Here is a 24,399-nt window from a genome sequence, read left to right as displayed (position 1 = left end):
ACAGATCAAAGCATCATAGGGCTGGTAGAGCTCAGCTGTAGAGAGAGCCTGTGTATTCATCAGGCCCTGAGTTCCAGGCCCAGGAAATGTGACACTGTTTGGAGCCACCTCCACTTCTGGAGTCAGTGTTCAGGGCTGCTGTGTCTGCCTCTTTCCCGCCTCCAACCCCGTTTTGTTGGGATGGGAAGGAGGAGGCTCAGCACCTTACAGGCCACGGGGGCTGTAGCATGTGACTCCACAGCCATTCCCACCTGCGTGCAAAGGGTCCCCTGCGAGTCTTGGTTTGCCAGGGCTGTTGTCCTGGTTACAATTGTGTTGACTGTTCCTCTTAGGAGCTTATCAGGACACTGACATGAGGTTTTGCACGTTGTAATTTCAGCATTTGCCAGACTGTTGGTGTAAAAGCAGAGGGGCCTCCAGATGAAGTTGTGTGCAGAGAGAATGTTTCTGAGATTTACAGTGCACTACTGGACTGCATGCGTGATTATACCACAGACAACAGAGGAGATGTGGGATCCTGGTAAGGCCGGCGTCTCTGTCCCCGCAGTCTGTGAGCAGCACTGAGGGTGGCGCTTTGGGCCGCTTACTCCCATGTCCCAGATGGCTGGAACCTATCCTGACCAGGGTCCTCCCCGCAGCCGCACCGCCTGCTTCCTCTGGTGCTCAGTTAGGCAAAGCATCCTATGGGATGGCTTTCCTGCTTCTACTTTCTTTCCTCATGTTCTCTTTACTGACGTTGGCTTTAGGAAATGCAATGTTCTGTTGAGTTGTGTTGCAGCTCTAGCTGGGGGCTCAACTGCTGATGCTAAGTTCATTCCTAACAATACTCCTGGTGAGAGCCTGGAGGCGCCCGCTCACTGTGGGGACTGCTGGGATTCAGAACTCAGGAGGAAATTGGGGCTGTGGAGACTCTGCTCTGAGCTGAGTGTTTCCAGAGATGCGGCTGCAAGTTGCCTTGATTCCAGATTGTTCTGTCTGCCTGTGTGTGTGTGTGTGTGTGTGTGTGTGTGTGTGTGTGTGTGTGTATCTGTCTCTGTCTCTGTGTGCGTTTGCATGTATGTATGTATGTGTGTCTGTGTGTGCGTGTGCATCTATCTGTCTGTCTGTGTGTGCGTGTGCATGTGTGTGTGTGTGCGCATGCACCACCGCTGTGCATCTCTTACTTGTGCTTTCTTGGAGACTGAGCAGTGTTCTTACAGGACACACTAGAGAGAGGTCCTAACGCTCTAGACACTTAGCACACACTAGAGAGAGGTCCTAACGCTCTAGACACTCAGCATACACTAGAGAGAGGTCCTAACGCTCTAGACACTCAGCACACACTAGAGAGGTCCTAAAGCTCTGTTTGTTTTGTTCAGTTTTTTTGGTTTGGTTTCTTCAAAGCTATCTATAAATTCAATACCCAAATTCAATTCAAATGCAGTATCCATCAAAATTCCAACAACATTTTCCAGTGATATAGAAGAAGCAATCCAAAAATTCATATGGAATAATAGAACACCCAAATTGCAAAAACAGTCCTTAGCAGGACAGTGCAACTCTTATTATAATGATGTTATAAAACCATCTTGGTACTGGCGCAAGCATAGACTTGAGGACTAATGGAGGAGAAGACCCAGAAATGAGCCCTCAGACTTACTGGCACCTAATATTTGATAAGGGAACAGAAAACAGAAAGAAAACTCTTCAACAAATGGTGCTGGAAGAATTGGCTAGACAGATGCAGAAAACTGAAATTAGATACTAATGTATCTCCCTGCACCAGAATCAACTCAAAAAAGATCAGAGTCCTCAATGTAAGAACAGATACCCTGAAAATATTACAGGAAGGGATAGGGGAAATACTAAGGCTCCTAGTCACAGGTTGAAATTTGTTAACTAATCCAGAATCAGCTGGGTGCTGGTAGCTCACGCCTGTAATCCTAGCTACTCATGAGGCTGAGATCTGAGGATCAGCCTTGGCAGGAAAGTTCGTGAGACTCTTATTTCCAATTAACCACCAGAAAACCAGAAGTGGCGCTGTGGCTTCAGTGGTAGAGCACTTGCCTTGAGCTAAAGAGCTGAGGGATAATGCCCAGGCCCAGAGTTCAAGCCCCATGACCACTCCTCCTCTCCCCCCTCCCCCACCAAAAAAAGATCCAGAATCACAACAAATCAGAAAGACTGAATAAACGAAATCACGTCAAAATGAACAGTTTCTGCATGGCAAAGGACATTAGCTAGCAAGATAAATAGAAAGCCCACAGAATGGGAGAAGATCTTTATTAGCTATGCATCAGACAAGGGCCTCATATCTAAAATATACTCAGAGCTCAAAAAATTGAACCTCCTCAAAGCAACAACCCAATTAGTAAATGGGCTAAAGACTTAAAGAGAGACTTCTCTGAAGAAGAATTTCCATTATCAAGAAAACTAACAACAACAGTTGCTCTCTGGGATGTGGCCAAAAGGGAATGCTACTATACTGTCGGCGGGAATGTCAGCTTGTTCAACCACTCTGGAAAGCAGTATGGAGGTTCCTCAAAAGACTAAACATAGGGGCTGGGAAAGTAGCTCAGTGGTAGAGTGCTTGCCTTGCATGCATGAGGCCCTGGGTTCAATTCCTCAGCACCACATAAGCAAAAAGAAAAATAAAGCCGGAAGTGGTGCTGTGGCTCAAGTGGTAGAGCATTAGCCTTGAGCTGAAGAGCTGAGGGACAGCGCCCAGGCCCAGAGTTCAGGCCCCACAACCAGACCAAAAAAAAGACTAAACATAGAATTTCCCTATAACCCAGCAATCTCATTTCTAGGCATCTGTCCAATTGACCACAAACACTAAAGCTACCAGCACAACCATGTTCATTGCAGTATTGTTTACCAAGCCAAGAACCAACTCAGATGCCCTTTAGTGGATGAACGGATCAGGAATTTGTAATATATATATATATATATATATATATATATATATATATATATATATATATATATATATATATATGGTGGAATTCTATGTGTCCATCAGAAAGAATGATATTGCCCCATTTGTAAGGAAATGGAAAGATTTGGAAAACATTATACTAAGTGAAGTAAGTCAGACCCAAAGAAACAGGATGTATGGTTTTCCTCATTTGTAATAACTAGAATGTGCCTATAAATATACAAGTAAACCCAATGATAGTAAAAGACAAATAATTACACCTGGATGTGATTAACCAGCAATCTAAAGATTTGTTCTCACACAGTGAGAACAAAGAAGGGTATTCTTAGGAGAGGGTTATAAGGCTCGATAGCTATGTGCATAAGGTCATGTAGAATAATGCTTATCAAAATGAACCCCAAGACATGGTGTTCCTCCTCCCCCTCCTCCTCCTCCCCTCCTCCCCCTCCTCTTCCCCCTCCTCCTCCTCCTCCCCTCTTCCCCCTTTTCCTCCTCCTCTTTTTCCCTTTAGTTTATTCTCTTCTGTGGCTCTTTTTTAAATTTCTGTGCCCTTTGTCTTGTACATGAGTTTATCTGGAGAGTGGAAGGGAAAGCACAGACACGGGACAAAGGGTGAATGAATTCAGCGACGAAACCCACTCGACACTATGTTAGTAGTGATCTATGTGCCGGGTGCCGGTGGCTCACGCCTGTAATCCTAGCTAAGGCTGAGATCTGAGGATCGAGGTTCAAAGCCAACCCTGGGCAGGAGAGACCGTGAGACTCCTATCTCCAATAAACCACTAGAAAACCGGAAGTGGCGCTGTAGTTCAAGTGGTAGCGTGCTCGCCTTGAGCTGAAGAGCTGAGGGACAGTGCCCAGGCCCAGAGTTCAAGCCCCACAACCGCCAAAAAAAAAAAAAGAAGTGATCTATGTAACTTCAGGGGTGGCAAGTCCAGAGAGAGAACCTGAGAGAATGAGGGGGGGGCGACACTGCTGACAAGGACATGTACCATTACCTGTCCCTTTCACCTGGAGCCTCTGTACGTCACCTTTACAGTCCAGTTAGAAGTGAGCTCTGCTAACCTCACTAACCCTGGAGTCCTCTCAGACACCGGGGGTCAGTAGGGTCCTGTGGCTGTTTTCTGCCCCCGCCCGTCTCTCCGGCCTTCCCTTCCCACTAGCATCTGGCCGGCCAGCCATGCCCGTTCCATAGTGCTGTCAGGGGCCCAGCCTTTGTGGGGAGACCCTGTGGGCTGGCCTTAGCTCGTACAGCGTGGGAAGTGGTGTTTGGCCTGTGTGTGCGCTCACGGCTCTGTTGGGACTCGTCCAGGCTCTGCAGGCGTGAAGCATGAAGCCTCTTGCTTGCTGCAGTGCACGAGACAGAACATGAAGCCTGCCAGCGGCTCGCCCTGGGTTTCGCTGACACTTTCTACTGAAGTAGGATTTCTGTAATCTCCGAAACTCACCCTGGGACGGAGCCTGTGTGTGGCCGGCAGGTCTCCCGGCCATCGCCACAGAGCCTGGGGAACCTGGGTGGTTCTTGGGAACTTCCTCCCACAGGGGTCCTGTTCTGCCTGCTGCCAGCCCGTGTGGTGGCTGGGTGGGGCACAGCGGAGTCCCAGCCCCACGCTGACCCTCACCGTGTGTCCTTGTCCTGCAGTGTCCGTGAGGCGGCCATGACCGGCATATTGGACCTGGTGCTCCTGTTGGTGCAGGTGCAGCCCTCCCTGCTTGAGGCCCCTGTGTGAGTACGGGCCAGGCCAGCCTGGACGGCGCCCCGTGGGCACCTGTGCGTCTTCTGGGATGGGCCTCTCAGGCCGTTTTCCCGACCCCCACAGCCTGTGGGCCTGCCCTGCCTGTGGGGATGGCCTCGCACAGCGCTGGCGGGCGGGCCGGGACCGCCGCCGGCTCCTTCGAGGGCGGGCTGCCATTACCCCATCCGTCCTTACAGTGGGGGCTTTTCACCAAGCCCTGGGCTCTGCCTGTCAGTGTCTGGTCTTGAGTTCCTGACCGCCCTGGACCCCTCCTCTTCTCCTCTGTCTTTCCTGTACTTCATTTTGTCCTGTGCCCTCTTCTTAGCCTAACTTTCCATCCCTTCCTGCTCCCCTCCAGTGTCTTCTTCCTTCCCAGGGCCTCGGCAGCCTTCCGTGCCGTGGCTCTGGGATGCGGCGGCAGGCCTGGCGTGCTGATGGGCTCCCGCTGTTCACCCTTAGGTGTGAGAGCTTTCTGTGCTCACTCGCCCGGCAGGCCAGCGAGAAGATTGACCGGGTTCGCGCTCATGCTGCCCATGTGTTTGTGACGCTCCTGCATTTTGACAGCCCCCCCGTCCCCCATGTGCCCCACCGCGGAGAGCTGGAGGTGCTGTTTCCCAGGTAGGCACTGCTGGGCGCCCTGCCCCCCCCCCAGGGTCCTCGAAGCACCCTGAGGAACGCCACTTCTTCCAGATCCGCCATGGCCTCTGTGAACTGGAGTGCCCCTTCGCAGGCCTTCCCTCTCGTCGCCCGGCTCCTGGGGCTGCCCGCCTACCGCTACCACGTGCTGCTGGGGCTGGCCGTGTCTGTGGGCGGCTTGACAGAATCAACGGTGAGGGGGACGGTGTGGCGGGTGGGAGCTCGGCCCCCGCCTCGGGCAGTGCGTGTGTTCTCAACGGGAAGGCTTGCGTGGCCGCTGGGGGCCGCTGGGCCAGTGTCTGCCTTCCCTGGGGTTGGCCTCTCTCCCTGCCTTTCTCCACTCCCCCGTCATTTGGCTGTGGTCAGCAGTCTGGCTTCTGCCCATGTCCTGAGGGGCTCTGGAAACCAGCTCTTGTGTGGCTGAGCCTGGGAAAGGCAGAGCCTGCATTTTCAGTAAGGATGGTTGTATTCTGGGCCACTGTGGGTAGAGCGGCACCCATGCTTTCGGCCTCTGGCGGCCTCGGTGCTGGCGGACACGTTGCTTGAAAGGCAGGGCAGGTTAGGGTCCTGTTTCTCCAAAACGCTGAAATTTTGGTGTCATTGTAAATGAGTACTTAACTTTGTAGCCCACGATTCCAACTCTATGAAGAGCAATTGTTTCTTCTTACGGAAATTTGAAATAAGCTTGCAGAGAAGGGCAGGACCGCTTCCATCCACTAGCTGCCTCCATCTGTCTGTTCTGTTTCTGCCACACACCCTGAGCACTGAGGTGCACCGGTGCTCTCGGGAGGAGGAGCTTTTACACTTATTCCAGAACTCTGTCCTCCTCTGCCTGTCTGCCTGCTCTCCTCCTCCTCCTCCTCCTCTGCCTGTCTGCCTGCTCTCCTCCTCCTCCTCCTCCTCTGCCTGTCTGCCTGCTCTCCTCCTCCTCCTCCTCTGCCTGTCTGCCTGCTCTCCTCCTCCTCCTCTGCCTGTCTACCTGCTCTGCTCCTCCTCCTCCTCCTCTGCCTGCTCTGCCTGGTCTCCTCCTCCTCCTCTGCCTGTCTGCCTGCTCTCCTCCTCCTCCTCTGCCTGTCTGCCTGCTCTCCTCCTCCTCCTCTGCCTGTCTGCCTGCTCTCCTCCTCCTCCTCTGCCTGTCTTCTCTCCTCCTCCTCCTCTGCCTGTCTGCCTGCTCTCCTCCTCCTCCTCTGCCTGTCTTCTCTCCTCCTCCTCCTCTGCCTGTCTGCCTGCTCTCCTCCTCCTCCTCTGCATGTCTGCCTGCCTCTTCCTCCTCCTTATGAAGGTGGGGGGGGCGGGGCAGAGCTGGGCTCTGGCTGTGCTGCTGCTGTCTAGGTTCTGATCCAGTGTGGGCCTCAGTGGCCACTGAGCACCTGCAGGATGCTCTTGTCTGTGTAGACCAGGGTCATCTCAGCTTGGTGGCAGTCATGTAACCATCAGTTCCTGGCCAGTCAGCTTTGTCTTTACCTGTAGCTTCTTGGTGTTACAGGTCAGACATTCCACTCAGAGCCTCTTTGAGTACATGAAAGGGATTCAGAGAGACCCACAAGCCCTGGGGGCCTTTGCTGAGAGCATCCTGCGTGTCTTTGAGGACAACCTCCTGAATGACCGGTAGGTGGCGCCTGTCTCCGGAGCCCCAGGGCACGGCTGCAGGAGGCTCCTGGGCCCGGCCTTCACCTCCTCTGGGCCCTCTTCCCACTGGCTCTTTTGGTAGAAAATGGATGTTTCTGTGTGGGGGAAGGACGGCTCCAGGCGGCAGTTGGCAGCCTCAAGGTGGAGCAGGTTTCTGAGAAGCAGCACTTTTGACCTCTGCATTGGTAGTGTGTACGGGAACTGGTGGTAGCCCTCACCAGGAGGCTACGCGTGAAGTGTGTGATGCAGCCTGTGGTGCCTGTGTGGGAAGCCCTGGGCCTCCGTCTGCCCCTGGGGGCCTCACCAGCCTGCTGTGCTCTCCCCTCAGGGTATCTGTATCACTACTGAAGATGTTGGACCAAATGCTGGCCAATGGGTGCTTTGACATTTTCACCACTGAGGAAAAGTAAGATCTCTTCAGGGCTTGCTGGTTGGTAACGCCCACGTCACCCATATTTTAGTCTTACTCATATTTGTTTGTGTGTTCTGTTAGTTTTGGGGCTTAGAGCTCTTTTGCTGAAGGCTAGTGCTGTACCACTTGAGTCAGTGCACCACTTCTGGTTTTCTAGTGGTTAATTAGAGATCAAAGTCTCATGGACTTTCCTGCCCAGGTTGGTTTCAAAACACGATCCTCAGATCTCGGCCTTCTGAGTAGCTAGGATGACAGGTGTGAACCTGGCTGTTCACATTTTGACACAGAATCTTGCCGTGCTGCCTAGGCTGGCCTTGAATTCACAAGCCTGCGCCTCAGGCTCCAGAAGAGCTGGGATGCAACCAGCTCACATCTTAAAGACAGATGGTAATTCCCAAGGGCACTGGAGTCAGTTTTGTCAGGTAGACAGGCACTTGCCATCTAGGTGGAAGGTCGACTTGGGCAGGGGAGGTGGCCTGTTGGCCAGGGCTCTCCATCTGGGCCACTCTGGGAGCACTGGAGGCTGAGACGTCAGAGCCCCGGCTGCGTGGCAGAGGGGAGGTACGAGAGAGGGCGGTGGGAGGCTGCAGCCCCTGTGCCTGTGGAGCGGGCAAGCCCGGCCTAGGGCCACGGGGCCTCCGGTGGCTGTGTCCTGCCGCCTACGCCAGGCGTGGTCCTGCCCTTGAGCGCTGACACGGCTTGGGTGCTGGGCTGGCTTTGTCAGCAAATGTGCTCCTTTCCTCGGGACCCCAGACACTGCGTCCTTCTGTGTTCCGTGGAGGTTCTCGAGCCCCCACGGGCACACTGTTACCGGGGAGCAGGCCTCCTCTGACTGCTTTTGAACAGTCAAGTGGCACCGTGGCAGCTGGGTTTCCCACCGCCAAAGTCATCTCATTTCCGATTTTTCTGCCCACACTAGGGAGCTGTGGAGAGTTTGCCTGTCACCTCTTGGGCGGCTCTTTCTCTGGCTTGGAGTGGTACGCCTGTGTTTACAGGCGGATGAGAACTCGGATGAGCCTTCAAGCCTGGGGGCACCGGTGCCTCTGTTGCTCTGCCCCAGATGCCTGCGCGCGTTGTACACCTGGCGTCTGCCCCAGATCCCTGTGCGTGTTGTACACCCAGGGCTGGCAATGGCTTTGGGCTTGCTCAAAGCCTGCTTTCTTAGGAATTTAGTTCAGTTCTTATAGGTGAAGGTGAATCTCCATTTTTGCTGAATGTCTTGGATGCTTTGTAATCTAGCAACTTCATTGGAGAAGTTTTTGCACTCATGGGCCTACCCAGCTTGGCTATAGATGTAAGAATTTAATGTACTGGGTGCCAGTGGCTCACGCCTCTAATCTTAGCTACTCAGGAGGCTGAGATCTCAGGATCACGATTTAAAGTCAGCCCAGACTGGAAAGTCTGTGAGACCAATATCCAGCTAACAACCAAAAACAGAGAGCAGGGAGGGAGAGAGAGAGGAAGAGAGAAAGAAAGACAAAGGGCCAGAAGAGGAGTTGTGGCTTCAGAGTTAAGAGTACTAGCTTAGGGACAGTGCCCAGGCTTGGAGTTCAAGCCCCAGGACTAGCACGTGGAGGGGAAAGTGAATTTAAATATGTCTTTTCTTGGTTTAAAAAATTTAAAACACCCTGGGTGCCCATGGCTCACACATATAACCCTAGCTACTCAGGAGGCTGAGGATCATGGTTCTGAGCTCGCTGGGGCTCTTATCTCCAAATAGCAAAAAGCTGAAGTGGAGGCATGGCTCAAGTGTATAGCAGTTCACTGGAGGTGGGGCAGGGGAGAGAGCATAAGCCCCAGTAGGACATAAAAACAAAACAAAAAAACAGTGGAAAAGATACCTCCTGGGTTGAGGTGCATGAGGCCCTGTTCAGAGCTCCCCTGACACGCAGCTGAGCTGGAATACCGTGTGTTCGTGATACTGCTGGCCTGGGAAACCGGAGGGTCCCCGGCATCCGAGGGGCTGGGGTGCAGAAAGGCCCCGACAGAGCCCTGGGAAGCTTGGGTTAGGGGTTGGACAGTGGCTGGGCCGGGCCTTAGGCAGGTAGGTACCGGGTGCCCACGGCCCTCAGCAGCATGATGGCCACTCTGCCCCAACAAGCCTTTCGGGGTCTGCAGAGGGACCTCTGGGTGCTCTGCCAGGGGACCGCGGTGCCCCTGTGGGCTGGGCGTGGTGGGAGTGGCTGTCATGGACGGTGTGCCGCAGCCCCTGGCAGCTATAGACAGAAGGCACCACACGGTCTCAGCCAGCCACAGCCACCTGAGCGTCTGTGCCCACATGGAAGCCATGCTGAGGTCAGCCTGCCGTGCAGTGAGCACTGGCTGGCGAGGGTGGCGGTGGCTCGTCGGCAGGGACCCTCCAGGGATGTGGGACCGCAGAGCCAGTTCCTGTCACCTGGCTGGATGTTGTTCCTTGGTCGTGGCGGCTGTACTCCAGAATAACCTGTTCTTCTTACAGCCACCCCTTCTGTGTACAGCTGCTTGCGCTTTGTAAGGAGGAGATCAAGAAGTCCAAAGACATCCAGAAACTACTCTCGAGCATTGCAGTGTGAGTTCTACATGCTCCTGGCCTGTCAGCCTCTGAAGGGGCTTCATGGCTCCAAAATCAGCTGTGCATGTAAGACGGCAGTAACTTACGTGGCCAGTGGGGTCCTTGCCGGGGCCAGCAGAAGGCTCGGACTGTGCCCAGCAGAGTGGGGTGTGCTCAGTGCTGTCCTGACGTGTGCAGCCCACCCACCCCAGCACTGGGTGTTTTTCAGGCTTTGATCTGCAGAGCTCAGATGGTCTACTAGGTCATGCTGACCAGTGGCCAGTGCCTCAGTGGTCCCACAGGTTTCCAAGGGCCAGGGGGTCAGCACGGGTGGGGTAGGCGCCTTGCTGATCCCCTCTGAGATGTCTCCCTGACTGTCTGGTATTCACACACACTGGTTCACATGGCACACGTGTGTACAGAAGTGTGTTCACAGGCACACAGGTACCCAGAGGCATGCCCATCATTGTGTGCACATGTGTGTAAACTCATGCACGCATGGAGCTCTGGGCCGTGTGCTCCTGGGTCTCCTGTGCACTCAGCCTGTGAGCTGTGCAGCATCTGTGCAACCTCTGATCACCCTGGTGGGTTTTCTGCAGGCTCTGTGGGTTGGTGCAGTTCCACGGCGACGTGAGGAACAAGGTCCTTCTGCAGCTCTTGCTCCTCCTCTGCCACCCGTTCCCCGTGGTGAGTGTCTGCCTGGGTCGTGGGCCACGTCGGCTCTGCCACCCGTTCCCCGTGGTGAGCTCTGCCACCCGTTCCCCGTGGTGAGTGTCTGCCTGGGTCGTGGGCCACGTCGGTCTGCCACCCGTTCCCCGTGGTGAGTGTCTGCCACCCGTTCCCCGTGGTGAGTGTCTGCCTGGGTCGTGGGCCACGTCGGCTCTGCCACCCGTTCCCCGTGGTGAGTGTCTGCCTGGGTCGTGGGCCACGTCGGCTCTGCCACCCGTTCCCCGTGGTGAGTGTCTGCCTGGGTCCTGCCACCCGTTCCCCGTGGTGAGTGTCTGCCTGGGTCGTGGGCCACGTCGGCTCTGCCACCCGTTCCCCATGGTGAGCTCTGCCACCCGTTCCCCGTGGAGAGCGTGTGCCTGGATCGTGGGCCACGTCAGCTCTGCCACCCATTCCCCGTGGTGAGTGTGTGCCTGGATCGTGGGCCACGTGGGCTCTGCCACTCATTCCCCATGGTGAGCTCTGCCACCCGTTCCCCGTGGTGAGTGTCTGCCTGGGTCGTGGGCCACGTCGGTCTGCCACCCGTTCCCCGTGGTGAGTGTCTGCCACCCGTTCCCCGTGGAGAGCGTGTGCCTGGGTCGTGGGCCACGTCGGCTCTGCCACCCATTCCCCGTGGAGAGCGTGTGCCTGGATCGTGGGCCACGTGGGCTCTGCCACCCATTCCCCGTGGTGAGCGTGTGCCTGGATCGTGGGCCACGTGGGCTCTGCCACCCATTCCCCGTGGTGAGCGTGTGCCTGGATCGTGGGCCACGTGGGCTCTGCCACTCATTCCCCGTGGTGAGCGTGTGCCTAGATCGTGGGCCACGTCGGCTCTGCCACCCATTCCCCGTGGTGAGCGTGTACCTGGATCGTGGGCCACGTCGGCTCTGCCACCCGTTCCCCGTGGTGAGCGTGTGCCTAGATCGTGGGCCACGTCGGCTCTGCCACCCATTCCCCGTGGAGGGCGTGTGCCTGGATCGTGGGCCACGTGGGCTCTGCCACCCATTCCCCGTGGTGTGCTCTGCCACTCATTCCCCGTGGTGTGCTCTGTCACTCATTCCCCGTGGTGTGCTCTGCCACTCATTCCCCGTGGTGAGCGTCTGCCTGGATCATGGGCCACGTCGGCTCTGCCACCCGTTCCCCGTGGAGGGCGTGTGCCTGGATCGTGGGCCACGTCGGCTCTGCCACCCATTCCCCGTGGTGCGCTCTGCCACTCATTCCCCGTGGAGAGCGTGTGCCTGGATCGTGGGCCACGTCGGCTCTGCCACCCATTCCCCGTGGTGAGCGTGTGCCTGGATCGTGGGCCACGTCGGCTCTGCCACCCATTCCCCATGGAGAGCGTGTGCCTGGGTCGTGGGCCACGTGGGCTCTGCCACCCATTCCCCGTGGTGAGTGTCTGCCTGGATCGTGGGCCACGTCGGCTCTGCCACTCATTCCCCGTGGAGGGCGTGTGCCTGGATCGTGGGCCACGTGGGCTCTGCTACCCATTCCCCGTGGTGAGTGTCTGCCTGGATCGTGGGCCACGGGAGCTCTGCCACTCATTCCCCGTGGAGAGCGTGTGCCTGGATCGTGGGCCACGTCGGCTCTGCCACCCATTCCCCGTGGTGTGCTCTGCCACCCATTCCCCGTGGTGTGCTCTGCCACTCATTCCCCATGGTGAGCGTGTGCCTGGATCATGGGCCACGTCGGCTCTGCCACCCGTTCCCCGTGGTGAGCTCTGCCACTCATTCCCCATGGTGAGCGTGTGCCTGGATCGTGGGCCACGTCGGCTCTGCCACCCGTTCCCCGTGGTGAGCGTGTGCTTGGATCATGGGCCACGTGGGCTCTGCCACCCATTCCCCGTGGTGAGCGTGTGCCTGGATCGTGGGCCACGTCGGCTCTGCCACCCATTCCCCGTGGTGAGCGTGTGCCTGGATCGTGGGCCACATCGGCTCTGCCACCCATTCCCCGTGGAGAGCGTGTGCCTGGATCGTGGGCCACGTGGGCTCTGCCACCCATTCCCCGTGGTGAGCTCTGCCACCCATTCCCCGTGGTGAGCGTGTGCCTGGATCGTGGGCCACACCAGCGGCCTACGCAGATGCGGGCTCTGTTGACACAGGCGGCTCTGAAGTGGAGTGGGTGTGATGGTGTGCTGTGGAGAGGAGCCCACGGCTGGGCCACCCCAGGTTGGGGGTCAGCTGCACTGTGTTTATGTGGACAGAAGAGTGCTGCTGAGAGTGTGGCCTGCCAGCCCAGCCCCTGGACCCCGGAGCATCCCAGGCTAAGGCCCGTCCCAGTGGATACCGCCACACATCGAGACCCAGCTTTTACCTAGGGTTAAATTTCTCAGGATTCCTTTTTCCCGTTAACCTTTAATCACCCAGACATGGTGTTTTCCCAAAAGGTAGGAGTGGTTTCCAGGTGGACTGGTGGTATGCCCACTCACTCTACTTGGGACCTTGAGAAATGGTGGGCAGGAGCTAGCAGAGCAGGGGGCTGCCGCCGGGCAGGGGGCTGCCGCCGTGCCTGTGCTGGGGGAGTCCCTGCCTGGTTCTCGTCCTTCCCTCTACCACACGCCCTTCGGTAGCCAGGGTCCAAGGCCAGCTCTGTTGAGGCACACCGACTCCCTGGATGGTACCATTTCCTCCTCCTGGTAAGTCTCTCCCTGCTCCAGGTCCGGAAGTCGGCAGCAAGCCAGATCTATGAGATGGTGCTCACCTACAGCAACGTGGTGGCAGATGACGTTGTGGACGAGGTCATGCTTGTGCTCAGTGACACGGCCTGGTGAGTGGGCTCTGACCCAGTGATGCTCATCTTTCCCCATAGCTCCCCGGCACCTCCCGGGCTTGGAGCAGGAAAACACTCAGCATACAGTTTTCTCCCAGTAGTTGGCCATGAGTGGTTCAGACCCCTGCCTGTCAGAAGCTGGTTGTGGTTCTCTTCCTGTAATGCCAGTCAGGCTCTGCTGTGGCTAAGGACCCCGCCCCCCCCCAGGGCACTGGGATGTCAGGCTTCAGAAAAGCAGAGAAAGCTGCTGGCTCTGGGCAGGACAGGTGGGCACCACCGGGCCTGGGCAGGTGCAGGCTCTGGCACACTAAGGTGACCCCAGCCGCCGCTGCCATCCCTGTTTCCCTCTGTGAGGGTCCTGGGGCGCTGGGGAACAGGTTTCAGAGGTCACACTCTGGGTCAAAGCTGAAATAGCTTAAGAAAATGCAGAGAAGGGACAGATGTCAGTAGGACCAGCCCCTGCGGAAGGAGAGCTAGATGCGGGAGCTCCTTCCTGCCAGGGAATTCAGAGACCTCATCACAGAAGTATGGCTTTGCTCAGTAGTCACTGTTGGTACCAGATAGAGTACGGTTTCTGAAGCCCTCTGAGCAGAGCCGGGTGTTCCCCACGCTGTGTCTGGCTGGGCTCCCCGCGTCCGCCTTGGGCATCGGTCTGGAGCGGTGGAGCCTGCACGATGCAGCTACCGTGCCGAGGCCGGTGCAGGCTGAGCCCCACATGTCCTCCCTCAGGGATGCCAAGCTGGCCGTGGTGAGGGAGCGGCGGAATCACCTGTGTGACCTCCTCGCTGTGCCCAGACCCCAGCTGGTACCCAAGGTAATGGACCCGTGCCTCTGCCCCGACTCCGACACCCAGCGTGGGTGCCTCTGCCCCGACTCCGACACCCAGCGTGGGTGCCCCTGCCAGGGCCGGAGGTTCCCAGTCCTCCCCCTGTCACCCGTTACCATCCTCCCGGCTCAAATCCAGGGGGGCAGATCTCCCTGACGCTGCGGTCTCTCTTACAGCATGCTGCTGCTGAGGCTGGTCCTGGGAACTGAGCCCTCAACCTGCTGGCTGTGTTGGCCGCCTTGCACCCTGGAACATGGAGAAAGCCAGTGCCGAACAGCGCCACTGCTGGGCTCTAGTGACCATGAGGCCTGAGCTGCTTCTGCTGTTCCCACAGATGCGTTTCCCATAAAATCATGTGCCCACGCGTGCCTGTCTCTGAGGCTGATGTGTGAGGGGGTTGAGACTCATCGTGGGACGGAGGGACTGTGGCCTCTTTCTGCAGGCGGCTTCTGCCTCAGCTTTGGAGGCCGGGCAGGGCTGGGTCAGGCACTGAGAGGTGCGTGTGGGTGTTGCCGTCACTGGGCTGTGGGCAGGGTGTGGGTGACTCCTTCCAAGCGGGTGGCTGCAGCCCCGCTCAGGGGGCACTGGCAGCCGGGCGAGCAGCCTGACAGCTTTACGGGGTCTGAATCCTGTGTGTCCTCTTGTGAGACGGTAGTGACTCCCCCGTGGTTCAGTGTACCGTTTCGGTCCTGAAGACACTAAGGCTGTGCAGTGTGGATACTGGGCCTCCAGCTCCTCCTGCTCAGACCTGCTGCTGGGGACGGCCGTGGAGCCAAGGGCAGCTCGTCTCTGGGCAATGCAGGTCAGACACAGGGATGGTGGGAGCAGAATTGGAGATGCTACCCACATACGAGCAAGATCACTGGAGCTGGGAGCCCAGGACTGAGGCAGGCAGTTTGATACCCAGCCTTCTGGGAAAGCCAAGTGTGTCCACGTGTGTCCAGTCACTTGACTTAGGCGAGCTGGCCAGCCGGACGAGCGTGGCGCCGTCTGCTGGCTCCCAGGGGTCACCCTCCAGACCTCAGGCCAGTGGCCTCCGTCACCCCTGTGTTTTGGCTCTTCCTTTGTTCCAGTCGCATCACATACTTCGTGGCGGCTGGTAGGTTCCTGTCCCAGATGAACGATGGGCTGAGGACACGGTCTGGGCCCCACGTGGCCAGGCACAGCTACGCCACATGTGAGGTCTGCTGTCCTCTCTGCTAGGACAGAGCAGGTGACTGCTGAGGAAAAGAAAGCAAAGTGTTCATTAAAAACAGAAAACCCTCACTGCTCCCGAGAGGCCTTTTAAGGCATGGAGCGTGGTCAGTTTACACACAAGGCGGCGGCGACACCCTGGCACACTGGTGTCACCTGGCAGGCGGCTCCCACCCTCAGCAGACCCTGGTTCTTGCAGCGGGTGTCTGAGCCTGTTCCGGGGACGGCAGCCAGGATGGACTTGGAAACATGGACCGTGGTGGCAACCGACGGCGTCCACACTGACGCCTGCCAGGACAGACAGTGGGTGGCGCAGCAGGGCGTCTTCTAGGGAAGTTCTTGACGCAGGGGTAGGAGCCTGTGGCAGAGAAGAAAACAGGCCCGGCCAGAGGTGAGCTGGCCCCAAGTCCACAGAGCAGGAAGGCGACCAGCTAGGAAGGTGGGCACGAGGATCCAGGACCACATGGGGGCCTGGAGCCGTGTGGCTGGAGCCGGGCTGGGGCCTGCGTCTCACACTGACAGCACGAAAGGTGCCAGCCCAAAGCCACTGGGAGACCCACACACGATCGCAACGGACGTCAGACGGCCGTACCCCCGTCCAGGAGAGCTGAGTGGTCCGCAGACCACAGCCACACCACACCACACCTCCCAGACCTCTGCATAGCGCCAGAGCCCACGCTCCAGAGGTGGCAAGTCTCCTCGGGCCTGGGCTCCTCTGTAGAGAACACGAGGACACAGAAGCCACAGCCTCACTCTGCGGTCATTCCAGGCACACAACTACATGTGTGTTTTGTTGGGGTTTTTGGTTTTTTTAAAGCAAAGGAGATAGAACTTGGAGCTGGTGGCTCATGTCTGTGCTCCTCCTCAGGAGGCAGAGATCTGAGATCACCCAGGCAAGAAAGGACATGAGACTTTTATCTCCAATTAACCACTAAAAAGCTAGAAGTGGGGCTGTGACTGTGGCTCAGTGGTAGAGTGCTTGCCTAGCATGCATGAAGCCCTGAGGTTTATTACTCAGTGCCACATACACAGAAAAAGCCAGAAGTGGAACTGTGGCTCATGTGGTAGAGCGCTAGAAGCTCAGGGGATTGGGTGCCGGTGGCTCGCACCTATAATCCCCCTGAGTAAGGAGGCTCACGGTTCAAAGCCAGCCCAGGCAGGAAAGTCCGTGAGACTCTTATCTCTAATTAACCACTAGAAAACCAGAGGTGGCGCTGTGGCTCAAGTGGTAGAGCGCTTTCCTTCAACTGAAGAGTTCAGGGACAGCGCCCAGGCCCAGAGTTCAAGCTGAAAGAAAAAAAAAAAAAGCTGGAAGTAGAGCTGAAGTGATAGAGCACTGACTTTGAACAGAACTCAGGGACAGTGTCCAGGCTCTGAGGTCAGGACCCAGGAGTGGTTGCACACGCGCGTGCACACACACACACACACAAACCCACCCAGCAAAGGGGTAGAAATGGTCAGAGATTAGACAATAGCAAAGAGCTCTTAGTAACAGAAAATGAGAGAAGAAATAGAGAAAAAGGTCAGTGTGTAGATTGTGTACAAGTTACACACGACTATGTAGAATATAAGAGGCCATCCAAAGGAACAGCTGGAAACGAGCAAGGCTAGGAGGGGTCTCAGAACAGCGCTCTGGGCAGTTAGTGTGGCAGTCCCAGTGGATGACTGCATGGACGCAGAGCTGTGCCAGGCATGGAGGCCCGAGGAAGGAGTAAGATGGAGGTTTGGCTGAGAGAAAATGCTAAGGAACTTTGACAAAACACTAACGCATTGGTGAAGGGACCAGCCGAGTTAAGCTGAGGATCACGTTTAAAGTGAGCCCAGGTACACGTGAGACGCGGTGATTGCTACTCTTCTCAACCGTGTGGTGTCGAATGCCTGTCATTCAGCTGTGTTCATAAAGGAAGAAGTTGGGCATGGTGGTGGATCCTGTCCAGCTGTGACAGGAATAGTAAAGTAGGTGGACTGGGGTCCACGCATGGGCCCAGGCAAAAAGTAACACCACTTCAACACGACAGTTACAAAGAAGGGCTCGGGTAGAGGGGCTGCCTGGTCAGCCAAAGCCCTAAGTTCAAGTTCTAGAACCAAAAGCAAGCCCAAGCCCCAGAAGGACCCCAGGTGAAAGCCGCCTGTGTGGGTCCACATACATATACATTCTGAACGTTTCTGGCTGGGTTGGGGTCAGGGCCAGGTCCGGCTTCCCTGAGTGTCGTGGGAAGTCCAGAGCTCCCCAGAATGGCTCGAGAAAGGACAGAATAGTCTTTCAGGAGAACAGGGCTTTTCCAACTCATGGTGCCCGCCCACCCGCCTGCCTTTCCTTCCCATGGGGCTTAAACTCAGGGCCTGGGTGCTGTCCATGAGCTTTTTCACTCTACTTCTTTGAACCACAGCTTTACCTCCATTTTTCTGTTGGTTAATTAAAGAGCCTTGGATTTTCCTGCACAGCTGGCTCTGAACTGTGATCCTCAGATCTTGGCCTCTCCCAAGTAGCTAGGATGACAGGCGTGAGCCACCGGCACCCGGCTCATGGTGTTTTCTTAATTCTTTGCATTGTAGCATGCTTAGCAGCGTCCTGGACACTCAGAAGTATCCAGACATTACCAGATGTGTCCTGGTGCACACCTGTCCTCAGCTAAAAACCACAGAGGGGAAGATCCCGTTAGTCTCACTGACAAGATGCTAAACAAAGAGAGCAGTAAAGACTATGTGAACAAAAAGCATGGTAGCTAAATGTGGCCCCTTGGTATGTGGAACTCCTTCCGGTGGACAGACACGGCAGGAAGGCGTCTCATGTCCTATGTTCTAAGGCGAGAGAGTCCAGCCATGAGTGTGGCTAGGTACAGCTGCCGACCTGCCAAGGGCCATCCTGAGCGGGGCCAGTGTGCACTAGAGAAGAGGCCTAACAGACACAGACACCACCGGAGCCTGACAGCAAAAGCGGGGCAATGCCACTGCGAATTTACAACAATGGCAGTAAGTGTGTTCGCACACTTGGAACGTCCCCATTAAAGAGCACGATTTCAGGTCCAGGAGTGACTTGGAAGGTAGACAGTGGGAAGATGACAAGTTCTGAGACCAGCCCAGGCAAAAAATGCAAGGCTCTATGAGAGAAAAATAAGAAAGCAAAAAGGGCTGGGGTATGGTTCAAGCAGTAGAGCACTTGCTTAGCAAATATGAAGCCCTGAGTTCAAATCCCAATACTCAAGGGGAAAAGAAAAGTAAAGGGTAAATTTTGGCTCAGAAATGCACACAAAATGCACAAAGTAAGACAGCTGAGAAAATAGACCTTTCGCAGCTGGCAAAACCACATACAGCCTTCGATGTAGGAGAGGCCTATTGCACATGTTTGAGAAGCTCCGGCAGTGCTGGTAAAGAGGAGCTGCCTGGATGCGGCGGGGAGCGGGGGGACGGGACAGTGCCCTCCCGGACCTGCCACAGCCGTGGCGGGCACCCAGGGTGGCTGGGCAGTGGCACACACCTGGGAGGATCTGTATGAGGAGACTGTGGTTTCAATAAGTAAGCAAACAAAGCAGCTGGTACAGTGGAACATTCAGGAGGTAGAGACAGGAAGATCATGGTTCAAGGCCAGCCTGAAACTCTGAAAAACCAAGCAAAAGACCCAGCTGGTAACGCACTTGTCTAGTGAGCCCATGGCCCGGCTAGCTCACTGGCCCGTGCACATCATGGAAACTACCAAGGACGAGTTGGAAATGAAGAAAAGCTTGGTCTAATGGATATTTCTAGAACATAGAACCCACATTTTGTAACACAGACTTTGTTTTTTTGGTTGTGGGTCTTGAACTCTGGGCCTGGGCGCTGACCCTCTGCTCTTCAGCTCAAGGCGAGCGTTGTACCACTTGAGCCACAGCGCCACTTCCGGGTTTCTGGTGGTTTATTGGAGATAAGAGTCTCACGGACTTTCTTGCCTGGGCTGGCTTTGAACCGCAGTCCTTAGACCTCAGCCTCCTGAGTAGCTTGGATGACAGGCGTGAGCCACCGGTGCCCGGCAATAACACAGACTTTTAAAAAGTAGAACTGTAGTACAAACAGCGCATGATGCAATGTAGAAGTCTGGTGAAGCACAGGCCGGGCGTCCATCCGAGGGGTGCCGGAGGGACTCGGACACTGAACGTATAAAAGAAGGGCTGAGCATGTGGAGCATGCAGGGAGAGGCCAAGGGAAGCAGAAAGACAGTGTTGTTGCTGAGACGCAAGTGACAGCTGCGAGACCCACCTGGGGTGGCCGCTGCCTGACTCAGCTGAAGTGGAGGAAGTCCCGGCCTTCCTGCAGGTGCAGTGACTTCAGGTTGTCCTCAAACGCGCCCCCAGTGAGATCCTGTTGGGGAGATCAAGTTGCTTCCTGGGGCTCCTGCAGGGGCTACAGTGAGGGCTTGGGTTTGGGGTCACCTGTGCCTGTCACGTACACTGAACTTGGTTCCTGTTAATAGGAGACGGGCCAGAGGCGGCGTGTTGCTGCTGATACTAGGTTCTAGCATGGACACTGGCGGGGGCCGGGGATGCCTGGGCTGGCAGCGGCCTCCAAACAAGACAGCTGACGGCCCCACCAGCTGTTTGGGGCTGACCTGCGCTCCTCCCCTATTTCTGGGGCCCCCTTTCCGCTGTCCCACCTGTCCCACAGCAGAGCAAGTGCTGTGACCCTGGGGCCCCACACACTTGTCCTGTGCATGGCAATTCCAGCAGGTTTAACCAGAGAGGACGTAGCTCTGGAAGGAAAAGCTGAGCAATGGTGGACAGGCGTCCTGGCCAGACCTGGCCTTGCCCTCGTCACCACTGCTGTCTCCAGTGAACTGTGGCCAGAAACTCGTGGGAGAAAGCTATTCTGTCCACCGGCTCACACCTCACCTCCCCAACCCACCTGGAGAGGACACTGGGCGGGGCACCGTCTTAAACGAGACTGGATGAAATGGTAGCCACCAAATGGAGGCATCTGTGAGACTCAAAGCCAAGATGGAGTGGCATCCAGAGGGGCAGAGAACTTTCCAGAAGACAGTCTAGTAGACAAGGAGAGCCTGACTCAGAGTCACACACAGAGGTGGGAGGGGGTGGGAGTGAGCTGAGGGTCCGGCCTGTGGCCCCCAGGGAGGAGCTTCTGCCGAGGGCATGGCTGTTAGACACTTGCCCCTCCCGCAGCAGGCACTTCCTCTCGGGAGCGGGGGCAGGCCTGGTCCCTGACACTGAGTCAGACGTGCTGAGCCATGAGCCTGACACCACTTCCCACTGTGTGGTCAGGGAGGTGGGTGTGCCTTGTGCTGTGATGACCGCCAAAAGCCAGCCTGCGAAGGTGGGTGCTGTGTCTCCCTGCCGCATGGGGCCCCTTCCCGGGCAGCGCTCTCAGTGAGCCCTCTGCCCTCGGACGACACCGCGATCCAGAACAGCAAGGGCGGTGGGCTCACACACGGCTCGGGGGTTCATGTCCCTGCTCTAACAAAACTATCTGCAAAACAGGCGGAGGGCCAGACCTGAGCTGTGGGCCACGTTCTGCACTGTTATGGTTCACAACCAATTTAAAAGACAGAGGCCAGGCACCGGTGGCTCATGCCTATAATCCTAGCTACTCAGGAGGCTGAGATCTGAAAATCTCAGTTCAAAGCCAGCCCAGGCAGGAAAGTCCGTGAGACTCATCTCCAATAAAACCAGAAGTGGCACTGTGGCTCAAGTGGTAGAGCGCTCACCTTGAGCTGAAGAGCGCAGGGACAGCGCCCAGGCCCAGAGTTCAAGCCCCATGACCGAAAAGAAAAAAAGAGAAAGAGTTCTAGACTAAGGCAGATCAGCCTGCTGCCATGGCACGGCCCTCAGTGAATCACGATGCTGACACATGAGGTACAGGACTGGTCCAGACCAGAGTCCATGACAGACCTCGTACCCGGCCAGCACAGAGTGGTGATGTTCCTTATCAGAAAAGCAGTTTCTCAGTAGGTGAGGTTGGGACAATTTGATGTCTAAATGGAAGGGGAAAATTTTGGCTCCAATGCAAAAAACATTTTGCATTAACAAACGAGGTTAAGTGTGGAAAAGAACTTCCTACATAGGACACTAAAATGACATTATAAAAGCAGCAGCTGCTGCACTAGAGACACATCTGCATGTAATCCTAGCTATTCAGGAGGCTGAGAGCAGAGAATCAGGCAGGCGAGTCCATCAGACTCTATTTCCAAGTAGCCACCGGAAAAGTAGGAAGTAGAGCTGTGGCTTAACTGGTAAAGTGCTAGCATAGGCCCTTAGTTCAAGCCCTGAACTGGAACAAAAAGAAGTCTGCAAAGAGCAGAGTACCCAGGAAGCTGGGTCTGCCACACCTGACCTACTTGTGGACCTGTGTGCAGAGCAGACTAACAACTACACGTCAGAGCAGGGTCAGGAGCCAACAGCAACTGCCTGTGGCCAGAGGCGTGCTGCCGCTGTGTCGTGGAGCCCAGGGCCTGGGGACCAGGACCCCCGGGAGCCTACCCAGGCAGCAACAGCTGGGCTGTATGTCCCACGTCCATAGCTGAGCAGCTGGAGCCGTGCCCCAGGGACAGAGTCAGGGAGGAGGACGCCCAAGCCTGCCATCCAGGAGCCCGGCAGCCGTATCCAACACTCACCAGCTTCACACAGATGACAAAGGGTGGCCGTGCATCCCGGAAGTGCAGGATGGGGATCTGAGGCTTGGGCCTTTCCTGGAAGATGTGCCAGCCAGGGTCACTCAGGCGCCTCATGATAGAGGGTCCCCGAAGCACTCAAGGTGGAGGATGGGGGTCTTGAGCGATCTTACAGAACCACTGGTGGTTCTGACAGGACACCCAGCCCTGTGAGTCACACACGCAAGTCTTCCACAGCACGGAACCCTCCGGGAGTGGTGAGCCCACACACCTGTGCCTCCTCGTAGCAGTAGAAGCCCTTCTGGATCTTGTTCTTGTCCACGTCACAGAAGGCGGCCACCTGAGTGAGCAAGGCCAGCAGCTCCAGGGCCTGTTCTGTGCTGCCGGGGAGGGCGGGGAAGGACAGGCTCACCTTGCGCTGGTTGGCAGCAGTCAGACTGCGGTACAGCCTGCGTCCCTGCTTGCCTGCATTCCAGATGGTGAAGGAGGCCCAGCGAGGTAGGGCCTGCTCCTCCAGGAAGTGGACGCGGTGAGTCCAGATGGTCGTCCTGCAGCAGAGAAAGGACAGCTGGTGCCAGCCAGGCCTTCTAGGGTCAAGGCTGCCTCTTGGACCTGGGGACACACAGAGGTACGGCTCATGCCTACTACTGAGGCTCACCTGGCTGGTTTGGGGTGGACATCAGACCTGACACAATGTCAGGCTCCCTGACAAAGCCAGAAACCTCCCGGTGAACCCCATGCAAAGAGTGAAGCCCTGGGGTACTGGGCGGGTGTGTTCTCCACATGGAATGCCCGCTCTGTCCTGGAGACTGAGGCCTGAAGGAGGGCCTCCCTCCCCACGCTGCGCCCTGTGCACAGTGGCTCCAGTGCGTGTCTCCTCTCTACCTGATGTGATCAGGTACACAGGAAAGGCCCAGCTTCTCTGTCATGGTGAATCACAAGCTTAAGAAGGATCAGTGTGCCGTTGGCCAAACCCAGTCCAGTTTCCCAGAGAAGTCCCTGTGTGGGGGAGGAGCCATACCCCTGCCCCACCGCTCGAAGTCTCATCTCACGCCCATCTCAGGGTCCCTGCCCAAAATAGGCTGTGATCCCCTAGGGCCACTTCAGAGATGTCCCCTTCCTTGGAACATGTCTGCTTGCCTGGGTGGGCAAGCTCCCCCCACCCTGCCCCCTCCCCCCAGCAGGGCCATGAGCATGGCTCTCCTGGACAGGACTCCTTCCCATGTCCTGGGGCCCCTTCCAGCCTTCTGACCCAGTGCGAAGCCAGCCCCTTCCGGCCCTGTTCACTGCCTTGGGCCCAGCACTAGTCCCTGGCTGGTGTCACGCATGCCCTTGGGGTGTGCCACACCGTACCCATGCAGGGCCCCGGACATGCTCCTGTGCTGATCCTTGTACTCACATCAGGCACTGGCATGCAGAGTTAGGGCTGTGCTGGGCTGCAGGCACAGTGCAGGGAGGTGAGCAGCGTGTTAAGCTGGGCTGTGGCTCTCTCAAGTCTCACTTCTGGGAGAACTGGACATGCGGGACACACTTTAGTCCCTATAAAATACCCTCTGCACAGCCATGTGTGCACAGCTTCCTCCTACCAGGGAGGTGGGACCTTTCACAGGTAAGAGAGCCTGAGCCTCACAGTTCAGGTCTAATGGGTGAAATCTTTCACAAGGAAAGAATCAGCTCCCAACAAGAAAGGGCTACCCTTTTACGCTATATTGGGGGTCCAGCCCAGGAATGCCTATTTGCTAAGCAAGTGCTATACCACTTGAGCCACACCCAGGACTAAGAAGGACACCTTTCCTGCAGAGATGGTTCTAGAGGTACCCCAGTGTGAGGAATAAAAGGCAGCTGGGAGGTCAACGGCAAGCAGATGACCAGAGGGTGCGCTAGCGCCCCAGACCTGCGTCAGCCAAGAGCACAGGACAAGCGTGTCTGCAGCTGGACTCTGATAGGAAGGTGAGAGTTCTAGGCAAAGCAGAGCGTGTGGGACCCTCACACAAATGCCTTCTATGTTCATGTGCACTGTGCACAGTGTGTTTAGTGTGACGCATGTACATGCACATGTGTGCTATGCATGCGTTGCAGCATATGTATGTGGAGCATATTTGTGTGCAGGTGTGTGCACATCTGTGCAAGAGTAGCTCTGACACTCAGATGATTTGTTTCTGACCTATCCACACGGAGCGGAGTCCCTTAGTTATCCCTGTGGAGGGAAAGTCCTGATTTAATCTTGCTCTACCCTGCCAATAAAAACCATGTGGTGGGTTGTGGTCGAAAGGTGGAGGAAGGCAGGTCACAGAGACCCGCCCCGATGGCTGCGATGCCTGGGCAGCCTGTGTGGTGCTGGGAGCCTGTGTGGTGCTGGGCAGCCTGTGTGGTGCTGGGCAGCCTGTGTGCCTGGGGAGCCTGTGTGGTGCTGGGCAGCCTGTGTGGTGCTGGGCAGCCTGTGTGGTGCTGGG

General features: G+C 56.5%; 2 protein-coding genes across 2 annotated transcripts in view; one reads left to right on the top strand and one right to left on the bottom strand.

Annotated features, from left to right (window-relative positions):
- The window catches only part of Tbcd (tubulin folding cofactor D), a 147,126-nt gene extending 132,603 nt beyond the window's left edge, over positions 1-14,523 (top strand). The window contains exons 29-39 of the mRNA XM_013033084.1: positions 380-520; positions 4,560-4,643; positions 5,113-5,271; positions 5,344-5,482; positions 6,776-6,897; positions 7,247-7,324; positions 9,789-9,878; positions 10,460-10,547; positions 13,219-13,328; positions 14,061-14,145; positions 14,334-14,523. Coding sequence (XP_012888538.1) covers positions 380-520; positions 4,560-4,643; positions 5,113-5,271; positions 5,344-5,482; positions 6,776-6,897; positions 7,247-7,324; positions 9,789-9,878; positions 10,460-10,547; positions 13,219-13,328; positions 14,061-14,145; positions 14,334-14,366 — 1,129 coding nt within the window. The 3' untranslated portion in view covers positions 14,367-14,523. The remainder of the gene's footprint in view (positions 1-379; positions 521-4,559; positions 4,644-5,112; positions 5,272-5,343; positions 5,483-6,775; positions 6,898-7,246; positions 7,325-9,788; positions 9,879-10,459; positions 10,548-13,218; positions 13,329-14,060; positions 14,146-14,333) is intronic.
- Positions 14,524-15,350: 827 nt separating this feature from the next.
- B3gntl1 (UDP-GlcNAc:betaGal beta-1,3-N-acetylglucosaminyltransferase-like 1) overlaps positions 15,351-24,399 on the bottom strand; it is a 79,624-nt gene continuing 70,575 nt past the window's right edge. The window contains exons 8-11 of the mRNA XM_013033144.1: positions 22,359-22,494; positions 22,218-22,286; positions 21,950-22,024; positions 15,351-15,709 (exon numbers count right to left, since the gene is read on the bottom strand). Coding sequence (XP_012888598.1) covers positions 15,404-15,709; positions 21,950-22,024; positions 22,218-22,286; positions 22,359-22,494 — 586 coding nt within the window. The 3' untranslated portion in view covers positions 15,351-15,403. The remainder of the gene's footprint in view (positions 15,710-21,949; positions 22,025-22,217; positions 22,287-22,358; positions 22,495-24,399) is intronic.

The sequence above is a fragment of the Dipodomys ordii genome, unplaced genomic scaffold (genome assembly GCF_000151885.1).
Source record: "Dipodomys ordii isolate 6190 unplaced genomic scaffold, Dord_2.0 Scaffold163, whole genome shotgun sequence".
Taxonomy (NCBI): Eukaryota; Metazoa; Chordata; class Mammalia; order Rodentia; family Heteromyidae; genus Dipodomys; species Dipodomys ordii.
The sequence above is the reverse complement of the archived record's forward strand: the minus strand, read 5'-3'. Positions and strand labels throughout refer to the sequence as shown.